The sequence below is a fragment of the Leucopleurus acutus genome (assembly GCF_964270905.1).
Source record: "Leucopleurus acutus genome assembly, chromosome: 2".
NCBI classification, from domain to species: Eukaryota; Metazoa; Chordata; class Mammalia; order Artiodactyla; family Delphinidae; genus Leucopleurus; species Leucopleurus acutus.
In genome coordinates, this window is record NC_139143.1 from 22,197,154 (window position 1) to 22,213,924 (window position 16,771).

The window sequence follows — 16,771 nt, forward strand, 5'->3', positions numbered from 1 at the left end:
TACTATATATAAAATAAACAACAAGGTCCTACTGTGTAGCACAGGGAACTATATTTAGTATCTTATAATAAACCATAATGGAAAAGAAAATGAAAAAGAATATATATACATACATATCATATACATATATATATATCTGAATCACTTTGCTGAACACCAGAAACTAACACAACATTGTAAATCAACTATACTTCAATTAAAAAAAAAATTTAAGGAAGGAAGAAGTTCTTTGGTACAGCTTTGAACTGTGAAGGACTAGAACCAGAACAAGAAAGGACTGAGCCCCCAATAAACATAACGTAACACTGGTTTCAAATTTACCTGCAAAGAGTAAGCATAGGTGGTAAAATAAAGATTTAATCTTTAATTATTATACCTGCAAGGATGAAAACGTGGCCAAATTTAAGGACAGGCCAAACAATTTTCAAACTTTGCATGACATTTTTGTAGCCATCTGTAATAAAATTACTTGAACACTGAACACAGAAGCTTTTCAAAATTACAGTGAGCAAATTAGAGAAAGAAGAACAACAAAACCCCAAAGTTAGCAGAAGGAAAGAAATCATAAACATCAGATCAGAAATAAATGAAAAAGAAATGAAGGAAACGATAACAAAGATCAATAAAACTAAAAGCTGGTTCTTTGAGAAGATAAACAAAATTGATAAACCATTAGCCAGACTCATCAAGAAAAAACAGGGAGAAGACTCAAATCAATAGAACTAGAAATGAAAAAGGAGAAGTAACAACTGACACTGCAGAAATACAAAGGATCATGAGAGATTACTACAAGCAACTCTATGCCAATAAAATGGACAACCTGGAAGAAATGGACAAATTCTTAGAAATGCACAACCTGCCAAGACTGAACCAAGAAGAAACAGAAAATATGAACAGACCAATCACAAGCACTGAAATTGAAACTGTGATTAAAAATCTTCTAACAAACAAAAGCCCAGGACAGATGGCTTCACAGGCAAATTATATCAAACATTTAGAGAAGATCTAACACCTTACCTTCTCAAACTCTTCCAAAATACAGCAGAGGGAGCAACACTCCCAAACTCATTCTACGAGGCCACCATCACCCTGATACCAAAATCAGACAAGGATGTCACAAAAAAGAAAACTACAGGCCAATATCACTAATGAACACAGATGCAAAAATCCTCAACAAAATACTAGCAAACAGAATCCAACAGCACATTAAAAGGATCATACACCATGATCAGGTAGGGTTTATTCCAGGAATGCAAGGATTTTTCAATATACGCAAGTCAATCAACGTGATACACCATATTAACAAACTGAAGGAGAAAAAGCATATGATCATCTCAATAGATGCAGAGAAAGCTTTCAACAAAATTCAACACCAATTTATGATAAAACCCTGCAGAAAGTAGGCATAGAGGGAACTTTCCTCAACATAATAAAGGCCATATATGACAAACCCACAGCTAACATCGTTCTCAATGGTGAAAAACTGAAACCATTTCCACTAAGATCAGGAACAAGACAAGGTTGCCCACTCTCACCACTATTATTCAACATAGCTTTGGAAGTTTTAGCCACAGCAAAGGGAAGAAAAAGAAATAAAAGGAATCCAAATTGGAAAAGAAGAAGTAAAGCTGTCACTGTTTGCAGATGACATGATACTATTCATAGAGAATCATAAAGATGTTACCAGAAAACTGCTAGAGCTAATCAATGAATTTGGTAAAGTAGCAGGATACAAAATTAATGCACAGAAATCTCTGGCATTACTATACACTAATGATGAAAAGTCTGAAACTGAAATTAAGAAAACACTCCCATTTACCACTGCAACAAAAAGAATAAAGTATCTAGGAATAAACCTGTAAGACAAAAGACCTGTATGCAGAAAACTATAAGACACTGATGAAAGAAATTAAAGATGATACAAACAGATGGAGAGATATACCATGTTCTTGGATTGGAAGAATCAACATTGTGAAAATGACTGTACTACCCAAAGCAATCTACAGATTCAATGCAATCCCTATCAAACTACCACTGGCATTTTTCACAGAACTAGAACAAAAAATTTCACAATTTGTATGGAAACACAAAAGACCCCCAATAGCCAAAGCAATCCTGAGAACGAAAAATGGAGCTGGAGGAATCAGGCTCCCTGCCTTCAGACTATACTACAAAGCTACAGTAATCAAGACAGTATGGTACTGGCACAAAAACCGAAATATTGATCAATACAACAGGATAGAAAGCCCAGAGGTAAACCCACACACATGTGGTCACCTTATCTTTGATAAAGGAGGCAAGAATACACAGTGGAGAAAAGACAGCATCTTCAAGAAGTGGTGCTGGGAAAACTGGACAGGTACATGTAAAAATATGAAATTAGAACACTCCCTAACACCATACACAAAAATAAACTCAAAATGGATTAAAGACCTAAATGTAAGGCCAGACACTATCAAACTCTTAGAGGAAAACATAGGCAGAACACTCTATGACATAAATCACAGCAAGATCCTTTTTGACCCACCTCCTAGAGAAATGGAAATAAAAACAAAAATAAACAAATGGGACCTAATGAAATTTCAAAGCTTTCACACAGCAAAGGAAACCATAAACAAGACAAAAAGACAACCCTCAGAATGGGAGAAAATATTTGCAAATGAAGCAACTGACAAAGGATTAATCTCCAAAATTTATAAGCAGCTCATGCAGCTCAATAACAAAAAAACAAACAACGCAATCCAAAAATGGGCAGAAGACCTAAAAAGACATTTCTCCAAAGAAGTTATACAGACTTCCAACAAACACATGAAAGAATGCTCAACATCATTAATCATTAGAGAAATGCAAATCAAAACTGCAATGAGATATCATCTCACACCGGTCAGAATGGCCATCAACAAAAAATCTAGAAACAATAAATGCTGGAGAGGGTGTGAAGAAAAGGGAACACTCTTGAACTGTTGGTGGGAATGTAAATTGATACAGCCACTGTATCAATGTAAATTGATACAGCCACTGTATCAATGTAAATTGATTCAGTGGGATAGAGAGGGTGGGAGGGAGATGCAAGAGGGAGGAGATATGGGGATATATGTATATGTATAGCTGATTCACTTTGTTATAAAGCAGAAACTATTAAACTACTAGAAAAAAAGCAAAGGAGAACATTTTTGCAAACTTAGGATAGTCAAGATTTCTTATGACAGAAGCACACAAATTATAAAAAAAAAAAGATAAATTGAACTTCATCTAAATTAAAAACTTCTGCTCTTCAATAGATGCCTTTAGAAAATAAAAAGGTCAACAACAGGTTAGGAGAAAATATCCTCAATATGCATATCTGATAAAAGGCTTCTATCTAAGATGAACTAAGAATTTGTACAACTGAATAATAAGGAAACAACTCAATTTTTTAAGAGCAAAAGATGAGGACACAAAATAAGATATCCAAATGACCAATAAGCATATAAAAAAATGCTCAACATTTTAGTCATTAGGGAAACACACATTTAGACCACAAAAGGATACTATTCCACATCCAGTAGAATGGCTAAAATTAAAAGACTGAAAATATTTAAGTGTTGGTGAGACTGTGAGCCAACTAGAACTCTCATAAAATATAAAACGGTATTACAGCCACTTTGGAAAGAAGGCTGGCAGTTCTCTATAAAGTTAAACATAAATTCACCATAAGACCCACCAATTCCTCTCCTGGTCATTTTTTTTCTTTAATATGTATTTATTTATTTATTTGGCTGCATTGGGACTTAGTTGCGGCATCTGGGATTTTTTAGTTGTGGTAAATTTTTTAGTTGTAGCATGTGGGATCTAGTTCCCTGACCAGGGATCGAACTGGGGCCCCCTGCGTTGGCAGCATGGTCTTAGCCACTGGACCACCAAGGAAGTCCCCTCTCTTGGTTATTTACTCAAGAGAAATAAAAACACATGTTCCCCCACCCCCCCCAAAAAAACCCACACACATTCAGAGCACCATTATCCATAAAAGCCGAAAACTGGAAACAACTGAAGTGTCCACCAACAGGGGAAAGGATAAGCAAATTGTGGTATATTCATATAATGGGAAACTACTCAGCAAGAGGATACATCAAGCTAGTGAAAAACAGAGCAAAGTGGGTGAGTCTCTAAAACAATAAACTGAGCAAAAGAAGCCAGACAAATGAGTATATATTGTATGACTGCATGTATGACTGCATTTACATAAAGTTCTAAAACAGGCAAAGTTTGAGCATGATGACAGAAGTCAGATCAGGGGTTACCTAGAGCAGCGTTTAGAAAGGGACTGACAACTACAAAAGAACACAAGGGACTTTCTGAAGTGATTAAAATGTCCTCTGTATTGATTGTAGTGCTGGTTACATTTGCCAAAACTTACAGAACTGTACTTGTGCATTACATAGGTAAATTAAATTTCAGTTAAAAAAAGGTTACAGCATGAGAGTGCCAAATGCAGAGCTATGTCAGTATGTCCTAATTCCTGAAAAGCCTCAAAACTTGGCTGTAGATAAGAAACAATTTCAATTAAAAAGATTCTTTTTAATGACTAAATCTTTGGGAGGACACATATCAGTACTCTCTTGTTGATCAGAATGAAAACTTCCAGTAAGATTAACTGTAAAACTGTTTCTGATTTTAATTAATAAGATTATCTTATTCAAAGATATTCAATAAAATAAAAACATTTCCTCTAGTATACAAAAATGGCTGAGAGGTCAAAGCAGACTTTCGTTTCTCCAAATATGGTAGAAGAACCAGTCCAAGTTCAGCAGACTTGACTTTACTCTAGCAGAAAAAGAAGTAAGTCATAGGCCTAAAAGATACCACCACCAGCCCAAACCCCTTAACTGATTATTTTAGTTAAAAGTGATAAGATGGTCAACTAACTTAGAGCATTTACACCAAAACCGGAGGCACTGGAACAAAGCAACCCATCGCATATATTGGGTTGGCCAAAAAAGTTCGTTCGGGTTTTTCTGTAAGATGTTATGGAAAAACCTGAACGAACTTTTTTGGCCAACCCAGTAAGTGTTTGAACTTGGACTTAAGTGTTTTCAATGAGTAATCATAAACACTGAGCCTGGAGTAATAAATGGCAAACGACTTAAAGGAACTTTTAGTATAGTCAATAAACAGGATCTCGTGGCTAAGGCACATTCTAGGAGTTCAGAAACACAAGATATCCAAGTGAACAAAACTTATCACAACAGTTTTCAATTTATGCATTTCTTAGGGTTGGATATTTTGTTGCTCTCCTTGTAAGTGTCATAGTAACCTGACTTCCCTTAATAGCAAATACTTAACTTATTACAAACAGAATACCTCAACACAGTAAGAAATAAATATGGGAAAGTCCGGTAGTTTTTGTAAGGACAAGTCACAGTGATTTTTAACCCTTCTCTGACCTTATGGTGAAGGTATTTTAGTCTCCTGAAACTACGGGTAAGTCCATAGTGCTTAGTCTGGGCAGCTTAGGTTGAAGAAGATAAGAAATTATTTGTTTAAAAGGGTGAAATGAAGCAGGTCCAATAATACTTGAATGAGACTGATTAAAAATTCTGAGCTTGTGGAAACAGACACAAGAGGTCATTTTCTCTTTGTGTTTAGTCTCTAAAAACATTCAACATTACAGTCTCTCAAGAACACTCTCACAAAGGCAACTGTTTTGCTCGTTTTCATGAGTTCACATACCTACTACACTCAATTCTAGTCGCTTTTCTCTTATACCTTTAAGAGCACTGCTTACAACCCAATCCAAAAATGGGCAGAAGACCTAAAGAGACATTTCTCCAAAGAAGATATACAGATTGCCAACAAACACATGAAAGAATGCTCAACATCATTAATCATTAGAGAAATGCAAATCAAAACTACAATAAGATATCATCTCATACCAGTCAGAATGGCCATCATCAAAAAATCTAAAAACAATAAATGCTGGAGAGGGTGTGGAGAAAAGGGAACACTCTTGCACTGCTGGAGGGAATGTGAATTGATACAGCCACTATGGAGAACAGTATGGAGGTTCCTTAAAAAACTACAAATAGACTTACCATACGACCCAGCAATCCCACTACTGGGCATATACCCTGAGAAAACCATAATTCAAAAGGAGTCATGTACCAAAATGTTCATTGCAGTTCTATTTACAATAGCCCGGAGATGGAAACAACCTAAGTGTCCATCATCGGATGAATGGATAAAGAAATGTGGCACATATATACAATGGAATATTACTCAGCCATAAAAAGAAACGAAATTGAGCTATTTGTAATGAGGTGGATAGACCTAGAGTCTGTCATACAGAGTGAAGTAAGTCAGAAAGAGAAAGACAAATACCGTATGCTAACACATATATATGGAATTTAAGAAAAAAAATGTCATGAAGAACCTAGGGGTAAGACAGGAATAAAGACACAGACCTACTAGAGAACGGACTTGAGGATATGGGGAGGGGGAAGGGTGAGCTGTGACAAAGGGAGAGAGGGGCATGGACATATATACACTACCAAACGTAAGGTAGATAGCTAGTGGGAAGCAGCTGCAAAGCACAGGGAGATCAGCTCGGTGGTCTGTGACCACCTAGAGGGGTGGGATAGGGAGGGTGGGAGGGAGGGAGACGCAAGAGGGAAGAGATATGGGAGCATATGTATATGTATAACTGATTCACTTTGTTATAAAGCAGAAACTAACACACCATTGTAAAGCAATTATACCCCAATAAAGATGTTAAAAAAAAAGAGCACTGCTTACCTCTTTTGATACAGATGACTTTACTTTCTTGAAAGCTTCTTCAAAGTGCTTCTGACTAACCTTGAGTTCACCTGTGGAGCAAATGCATAAATATACATATCTGGGTACAGTATGCTAATTGTGATTTACAACTTAATTTCTCTTGAGAGACTTCTAAGCATTCAAGGGGAACACTGAGGAAATTAATGATGACACTGGTTCTACTCTTTTTCAGAACAATACTCAAGCCAGATATATTCTGCTCAAGTTTTTAGACACTTTTTAATTTTAATTTAATTTACAAATACCTGACCACATTTAATTTTACATAAATGTGTAATGTTTACAATATCCTATATTAAAAAGTGTAATCTTTTTATTTGTAATCTTTTTTCCCCCAGCAGTCAAAACAGTTTATTGTGGAACAAATTACACCAAAAAGTACTCTGTCCAGACTTAATTAAAGATTCTTATCCTTTAAAGAAAACAGTTCATGTGTTTTGTTACTTTGTTTTTCTCCCCAGCTTTATTGAGATATTGTTGGCATATAACACATTCAAGTTTAAGGAGTACAACATGATGATATGATGGGTGAATATATTGCAAAATAGTTATCACAGTAGGGTTAGTTAACACCTCTATCCCCTCATGATAGCTTTTTTATTTTTGTGGTGATAATTTTTAAGATCTACTTTCCAAACAACTTTCAAGTACAGCTCACACCTGAACAATGCCAGGGTTAGGAGTGGTGACCCTCAGTCAAAAATCTGCATATAATGTTAAAGTTGGCCCTCCGAATCTGCGGTTCCATTATCTGCGGATTCAACTGACTGTCGATTGTGTAGTGCTATACTACACATTTACTGAAAAGAATCCACGTGTAAGTGGATCTGCACAGTTCAAACCCATGTTGTTCAAGGGTTAACTGCATATAACACAGTACTGCTAATTATTACACTGGATCCTCAGAACTTACTCATCTTGTAGCAGGAAGTTTGTAACCTTTGACCAGTATCTCCCCATTTTCTCCCCACATTCTGCTCCTCAGATTTTAATGCAGTACCACCCAAAGAAAACTATCACTCATAAACAGATAATCCTTTGTTATCTTTGTACTGTTTACTTTAACTTAATGGCAATGTTCATGAAGAAGAAGTAGAACTGTTCTCTTTCAGGATAATTCAAATAAATTTAACTAAGAATGGAAAGTAGAATTCCATAGTATTCAAGAGCGCATACACGTAATTAGATGCTATGGAATTATATCATAATACATAATATATATAGGTCATATCACAACACTGGAATAGAAGGGTGTTTTAATTCCTTAAAAGGTTATGCCATCACACAGTAAGAGAAATTTAATAACTAAATGTTAAATAAGCCTTGGTTTACAATTTTAGTATGACAACTTAAGTGATGACAATTTATACTTAAAATAGTAAACTTTTATACAGATATTAAGATAGTGTATTTAAAAGTAAAATACAATGTGTTGCTGAACAGGTCAAATGGAAGTTGAATGGCATTACTGATTTCAAGTTCTGTAAGATATCAATGAAAAATCCCTGAAGGGGCTTCCCTGGTGGCGCAGTGGTTAAGAGTCCGCCTGCCGAGGCAGGAGACACGGGTTTGTGCCCCGGTCCGGGAGGATCCCACATGCCGCGGAGCGGCTGGGCCCGTGAGCCACGGCCGCTGAGCCTGCGGGTCTGGAGCCTGTGCTCCGCAATGGGGGAGGCCACAACAGTGAGAGGCCCGCGTACTGCAAAAAAAAAAAAAAAAAAAAAAAAGTCCCTGAAGGACAGGCAGCTGCAAATGCAAACTGTAGCAAAGCAGGGATGTCAAAATTTGTTACACATGTTTATAAAGTAACATCCAATCAGAATTATTATTTTTTTTTAAAAAAACATTTATTTATTTATTTGGCTGTGCCGGGTCTCAGTTGCGGCACGCAGGATCTTCATTGCCATGTGTGGGATCTTTGTTGTGGCATGTGGGATCTTTAGTTGCGGCATGTGGAATCTAGTTCCCTGACCAGGGATCAAACCTGGGCCCCATGCATTGGGAGCATGGAGTCTTAACCACTAGAACACCAGGGAAGTCCCCAATCAGAATTGTTAGTAGCAGCTAATACATATACAGAGATCTGCTAATTTTTAGTGACAAACAAATCCAAAGATAGTCATCAGATTCAGCTCTCAGGTAGCATACTACCACATAATGATTTCTTATAAGACATACTAATTTTGCTAATTATATCCCACCCACTTCCAAAATGAACTTAAAATAGCTTACAATAAAAGAAGTTCAGATAACTGAATCTTAAACAACCAAAAAAATGAGGGACTTCACAATCAAGATACATGTGTTGACAAATCTAAACTAAGCATATGCTGCTGCAACTGTACAGAAAATTTAGCTCCAAGATTCCTGGTAGCCAAAGAAAAAAGGGAAAAGAATAAAAGAAAGAAATATGAATAAAGAAAGACATCTTCTGGGAAATCTACTGAATAAAAAGGAGATCAACCTAGACTTGAACTTCAGATCAAAGTACAGGTTTTGAGGACAAGGCAGGTCTTTTGAAGAAGGTATTCGACAGTACTGTAAGGAAGATAGCCACACACTGCAACTGATCAAACAACTGTCCCAGGAACCAAGCAAAGTAGAGGCTATTTTTGTACTTGGCATGGTCGGCCTGCAGATCACAAATGAATTGTTTTGTAACCCAAATAATACAATCAAAGACACTGTCAAATGTGAAGAACAATGCAAAGCTGCTGACATGGCCCCAAAGGAAAATGTAAGTATATGGAAAGTTATTTCAATTTTTACTTCTTGTTTGTGTGTTTTCTAAGCTCTTCAATTTAGGCTACATTTTAACAGGAAAGTAGATATCACCTTAGAAAAAGAATGAGAAAGTTTTCCAGTATTGATAAACAGACCAAACTCATGATGAAGACAGTAAATGGACCTACTTGCCTAACTCTAAACATTTGTATATGATGATAAGGAAAGATAGAAAACATTTTATTAGGCACCAAATAACTTTGCTATTATTATAGTTGTCAGCCACAGAGGTTATGTAATATTCCAGAACAGCTGCTAAAGGTCTCATCAGAAAAATGTCAGTTTTAATATCACAGATGATAGATGTTAGAAAATGGACATTTTCCAGGTTAACAGTGATTTTAGGTATCCAGAGTCATAATTAACTAGGACTGAGAGATTCTGTACAGAACTGTACCTTTTTCACTTCCACTCTTCTGTCTTGCCATTTCCTGCTTCAAGGCACAGATAGAAGCCTCCCGTACCAAAGCAGAGAGATCTGCACCCCTGTAATAAAAGAACCGTTCTTATTCATTTATTCTTAGACACTGCAAAAGCCCAGAAAAAAGTCTGACAGCAATTTCTTTTTAAGTCACATATTAAACAATCAGGAAAGACACTAACCAATAACGGTGGGATAAACTGATCATGGTCAGTAGGAAAGAGCTTTTAGCTTTCACCTAAAATATTTCTAACTTTCAGAAGAAAGGAAATTATGAAGGAAACAATGCAATGACTCATAAATATTCCCATGCTAATCACTATAGATACTAATGATAATATAAAAAGTCTAAAACAACCAGTCAGTAGAAAGCAACTTATACATTATTTATTGTAAGACTTTCATTCACAAGGCCCATGCTAAAGTGCTAACTGGCCCATTACCAGTATATACCAATAGTATATTACCTAATGTCTAAACTGAGCTTATATAAGAAATCATTTATGACCCTTAGTTCAAAAAAGGAAAATACAAAGGCTAAAAAGTCTTTGATGCACTTGATTCAAGCTCAAGCTGAATGGATACATCATAAATTACTTAAAATATGACAAGAACTAACAAACCTTCATTTAATGGTTCTGTGTAATATGCTGAGTCAGCATGGTTCTTGAGTTCAATGAAAGACATTGGGGCTGACTGGTGTTTCAATACATTACATCTTTAACAGGATTCTTACAGATGCTTTGAGAAAGATTTTGAATTGGGGGATAAGAACCTCATTTCTAGACAAACATTTAACATATAATGTGACAACACACATAACTAATAAAATTAAAGACCCACAGAGTTTAAATTATTAACTGAATCCAATCTTTCTGTTGGTTATGTGTTAGGTTTGTAACATTATTTAATAATCACACACATTAACCAATAATGTAACAAGTAGCTGAAGACTGTAGTATTATACTGCCTTTCAAACTGTGAAGACAGTGGCATTAAAACTCAAAACATACAACATTCAACTTTAACCCTAACCCATTTATTAACTGACTCCTTATGTGGTATAATCCAGAAGATTTGGCCCAGAGAAGGTTCTGCCATCAAAACTGCCTCTGCTACCAAATGAAAATCTTTTCAGATTTTAGCACTCAAACATGTAAACTACTCACTTAAGTCTTATTTTCTTTAACAGTAAGTTCATTAATTATAGACTGGCATGCATTTGACTCCCAATGAGGGGAAGAGAGACATTCTCCTTAAAGTTAAGGTAGGGCTTTTACATACGCCCCTCACCACCACGGCCTGGGGGACCATTTCCCTTTCACTGAGACAGTCACTGCTTTCTTAAGTGAGCCAAGAGTCCTGACCAGAGTGCGGCAAATCTCTCAGGTGCGTTGGGGTTGAGGTTGGCAGAACAAAGATCAAGACTCAGATCCCTAGATGTTCATATATGAGAAAACTGGACATTAAATTTTGGATCCTGGCCACACGCCCTAAAAATGACCAGCATGGTTTCAAGTGGAATCATCTTAATAAGAGATGGTTATGTGGGCTTCCCTGGTGGCGCAGTGGTTAAGAATCCACCTGCCAATGCAGGGGACATGGGTTCGAGCCCTGGTCCGGGAAGATCCCACATGCCGCGAAGCAACGAAGCCCGTATGCCACAACTACTGAACCCACATGCCACAACTACTGCAGCCTGTGTGCCTAGAGCCCGTGCTCCACAACAAGAGAAGCCAACGCAATGAGAAGCCCATACACCACAATGAAGAGTAGCCCCCGCTCGCCACAACTAGAGAAAGCCCGCGCACAGCAACGAAGACACAACGCAGACAAAAATGAATAAATAAATAAATAAATTTATGAAAAAAAAAAAAGAGACAGACAGTTATGTGAAATTCTTCAACCAGAACTGGAAAGAACTGAGTGCCTATATCAGTACCGGTGGCTATGTTCCTTGGATGTAAATTTATACTGCTGAACAACAGACTCCTGAAGACCTCAAAGATTAAAACACTGCTCTCCTTGACTGACTGAGCTTCAGAAAGCACATTATTTGACCTTGAACACCCGAGTATACTGTGGACAATCAACAGGGCTTTTTAAATAAGCCAGAGGGAGAGATGTCCCCTGTTAGTCCAACGTGAATTTCATTTTCTTCCCTGTGAACCAAAATGAGGAAAGTTAACAAATTTACTTAAAAACACATGAAGGAAACAACAAAATCAACAACCACCACACACATATGAAAGCTGAAGGCAGAAATATTTGACCTCCTGCTTTTACTACAGGCTGTGTGAATATTAACAGGTGTGCTGTGAAAAATGCATTCTGAGTCTTGAAAAACCTGTAGATTATTTTCTTTTAAGTGCTGAAGCACCTCGATAATTTGGCAGCTGGTAATGAAATGTCTGCTTTAATATTCTGGAACGACAGAGACAATTTGTGAAAGGCAGTGATGGTGGTCAGGGTAGCTGAGTACCAAGAGTGAACATATGAGAGGACTCCCCGTACTCCTGGGAACTCCTCAGAGCCTCAAAACGGGTAGTCCCTTCTCTAAGAAGGAAGAAGGAGGAAAAGCCAGACACTGGGTGCTTTCCAGGATTCCTAATTTAACCCTCCCAACATCATTCTCCCTCATTTTGCACATGAGAAAACTGAGCCTCAGACAGTTAACTGACTGGAGATGGAGATACTCACGTATAGCAATCACAGCGAAGGTCACCAGCAACTGCTTCCAAATTTACATCTGCATCCAGTGGGGGTTTGGTGCCATTCTGAGTAAGAGAGAAAAATCCACTTTCACTGAGGCTTTAAAGATCTATATTTTCCCACATAATAGGTTCTAAATAAATAGTAATGGCTGCTTGACTAAATGAATATAATTGACTCCCAAACTAGTGTAAAAGATTTTTACAAATTTCAATTTTGAGAAATGAGGTTAAGAAGTAGATCCCAAACTGGGGAAAGCTGAAGGCAAACAATTTATGCTGGTGAAGTCTGAAGAATTTGTAAGTACTACAGCAAAAACAAAACACCAAGAACAAAACCCACCACCCTCAATCTTTCCAATGGTGAAGAATCACATTTCCTTTGCCTGATTAAATATGGCAAGTACATAAGCAGTGATAAGTTTTGACGTGCATATGTGCTTAGTTTTGGTGTGAGGCTGGCTAGGAAGGGAGAAGTAACATTGAACGTGGCCAGGAGAGAACAATCAGCAAAGTGTTCTACAAAAAAAAGCCAAAAGCCCTCTGTGCTCAATGTGTTCTTTCCTAACCCTTAACTAAAACTCAACCCTGACTTTGGTGCCAATTCCCCTTCAGCTCATACCAAGAGATGCTAGAAAGGACAAGTATCAGAATGCATGCATACAGTACACACTTAATAACATTTTTAGTGACTTAAACTGCAGAGGCAAACAAAACAGTTCTTAGTGACTTCAAGTACAGGACATTGTTAAGATGGTAGGTTTGTGAGTATTTGCTTTATTATTCTGACTTATTCTGATTCATAACTTAAATCTACATTGCATATTGTCTTTCCTTGGTAGCAAATATTACATGGAAATAAACAGTTTAAGAAGAAACACACAGGAAAAAAGTAAATAAACGTATGTCATTAAGCCTCAAGTGTAAATATTAGCTCGGCAGGTGCTCCAAACAGAGGGTCAGACAACCCAGCACCTTGAGCTATCACCTGCTTGGTCCATGCTCAGAGGGTGTCCTCTCATGTCCTCCCAGCTGGGCATGTTTAAGAATTTAATCAACTGTACATCTGCTAGCTGCTATTATTTGATAAAATGCAAATGTTCATCTAACACAGGTTCAAGAAACAGTTATGTTTCCCATTCAATCCACTTCGACCTGCGAAATAAACATGGGAAAATAAACTTTCTGTGCGACCTTAGGAAACAATCTTTGTGCTTTTTTCTTTTCTCCCTCTGGTTGTGTGTAAAACTAGATGGTCAGACTGTGTGATCCCTAAGTTTCCTTCAATCTCATCAGTTAACCTTGTGCGGGAAGAGGTGGGCAGTGCCTGAAGGAAGCAGGAGGCCAGCTTCTGTGGCTCTGGTAATGTTCTCTCTTTTACTGTGGTAAAATTTACGTAACAAAATTTATCATTTTAACCATTTAAAAATGTATAGTTTAGTGGCATTAATTACACTGTTACTGTGCAACCATCAATCTCTGAAACATAACCAGCCACCTTCCCAAAATGGAACTTTGTTTGTGTTAAGGGACAACCCTACCCTCCCCTATTCCACCCCCAGCTCCACCAGCCCCTGGCAGCCACCATTCTACTTTCTGTCTCCATGAAATTAACTGCTAATATTCTTTCTTGAAGGTTTTGTTTATAAAAACGCATGAAGTTGGACATTTAATGATATGTCCACTTTTCTGTACGTGCATTATACTTTAATAAAAAGGTCTGAAAAGTGGAAATAACACTGAACCAGGAATTTAAAAACTTGAGTTCTGAAGTTCAAATCTGCAACTGAATGGACAGTTGGTAAGGCCCCAAATCTTTATTGTGTATTTTCATAATTAAAAAAACCCAGCATCTTTTTTTTTAATTTAAAAAAATTTTTATTTTTGGCCAAGCATCTTGTGGGATCTTAGTTCCCTGACCAGGGATTGAACTCGAGTTCACAGCACTGAGTCCTAACCACTGGACCACCAGGGAATTCCCCCCAAAACCCAGTATCTTATCTCCAGATAAGGAGAGATAATTTGGTGCTATATTTGGGAGGGGAAGGGGAGGGGGAGGGGACGTCTTGTTTAAATAATGATGATGAACAGGTAATAAGGATTTATCATGATGCAGAACAGAAATGTTTGGACTTTCCAAGCTATGTCGGAAGTGGGAAAGCCTGAGGACACTGCCCTGTTGAGTCCCTCAATCTACTGGTAGGAGGAGGTAGGAGGTGGGGCAAGAGGCTGCCTCATTAGGCATGAACCCTTTTGAGATTCTTTAATGTTCTTAAGAAACTATTAGGGCTTCCCTGGTGGCACAGTGGTTAAGAATTCGCCTGCGAATGCAGGGGACACGGGTTCGAGCCCTGGCCTGGGAAGATCTCACATGCACGGGGCAACTAAGCCCGTGTGCAACAACTACTGAGCCTGCGCTCTACAGCCCATGAGCCACAGCTACTGAGCCCACGCGCCACAACTACTGAAGCATATGCGCCTAGAGCCCGTGCTCCGCAACAAGAGAAGCCGCTGCGATGAGAAAGGAAGGAAGGAAGGAAGGAAGGAAGGAAGGAAGGAAGGAAGGAAGAAACTATCAACCCTACCTTGATGGTCACCCAGCACATGGATGTTCCCTGTGCTGCTAGAGAATTTTACCTCAAACTATCTACTGTCCTGTTTTTTTTTTGTTTTTAATTTATTTTTGGCTGTGTTGGGTCTTTATTGCTACATGCGGGCTTTCTCTAGTTGTGGCAAGAGGGGGCTTCTCTTGTTGTGGAGCACAGGCTCTAGGCATGCGGGCTTCAGCAGTTGAGGCACTCGGGCTCAGTAGTTGTGACTCTTGGGCCCTAGAGCGTGTGGGCTTCAGTAGTTGTGGCACGTGGGCTCAGTAGTGTGGCTCGTGGGCTCTAGAGCGCAGGCTCAGTAGTCGTGGCACATGGGCTTAGTTGCTCTGCGGCATGTAGGATCTTCCCGGACCAGGGATCAAACCCGTGTCCCTGCATTGGCAGGTGGATTCTTAACCACTGTGCTACCAGGGAAGTCCCTACTGTCCTGTTTTAATCAAAAGCTCAATCACAAGAAACTGATTCATGGAGGACTGCCTGAGGATAATTCTTTTATACTTCTCAATATCTAAATTCTATTCTTGGGTCAAGCCGGACTTTCATAAAGGCTCACACATCCTCGAAGTGCATTTCTTTGACCTCTCGTGAAGTTGTTTTTAATGAACTAGCTTTTAGTTATGTCCGCAGCTTACATTAGGAGAACCACCAGCTTCAGTCCTGAAAGGCTTATTATTGTGTTTATGATAGGGATATTGGTAAAAACGTCTATCACAACTGAGTGTCTTCTTTATGAGAATCCAGAGGAGAAATTTTTCTCACAACTGCATACGGGGAGCAATTGACAACTTGCCATATTTAGGGCACTCTTTAAGTTAAATCTTTTGAGAAAGCTCAATATATAAAGGAACGCAATAAACAAATGCTTATCTAAAAGTAATATTTTAGAAAAATAATTAATTCTTAGAAATTTAGATTCTCAGAAATTTTCTAATTCTTAGAAGATTAGTTTTTTAGAAAAATAAACCCCCAAAATACTATCAATTGAAAGAAAGTAACAAACTGCCTTTTTTGGGGGAGTGTGGTCTACATAGGATACTTCCAAACGTTTCAATAGCAACATTACTTTCCAATTAGTAGAAATAAGGGCTGAGGAATCTCTGTATCATTAAAATCTAATTATTCTTAACTGAAATGTGGCAGTAAGAAGTAAAATGGGGGCTTCCCTGGTGGCGCAGTGGTTGGGAGTCCGCCTGCCGATGCAGGGGACACGGGTTTGTGCCCCGGTCCGGGAAGATCCCACATGCCGCGGAGCGGCTGGGTCCATAAGCCATGGCCACCGGGCCTGCGCGTCCGGAGCCTGTGCTCCGTGACGGGAGAGGCCACAACAGTGAGAGGCCCGCGTACAGAAGAAAAAAAAATTTTTTTTAAAAATAAATAAAAATAATAAAAAATACTAAAATAAAATATGATACAAATGAACTTATCTATGAAACAGA

The 16,771-nt window shown here is 38.1% G+C and overlaps 1 protein-coding gene across 1 annotated transcript in view; it reads right to left on the minus strand.

Annotated features, from left to right (window-relative positions):
* Positions 1 to 16,771, minus strand: part of NVL (nuclear VCP like) — a 97,124-nt gene that overhangs the window by 6,077 nt on the left and 74,276 nt on the right. The window contains exons 20-22 of the mRNA XM_082833775.1: positions 12,719 to 12,795; positions 9,995 to 10,083; positions 6,772 to 6,842 (exon numbers count right to left, since the gene is read on the minus strand). Of these exons, the coding sequence (XP_082689901.1) occupies positions 6,772 to 6,842; positions 9,995 to 10,083; positions 12,719 to 12,795 (237 nt within the window). The remainder of the gene's footprint in view (positions 1 to 6,771; positions 6,843 to 9,994; positions 10,084 to 12,718; positions 12,796 to 16,771) is intronic.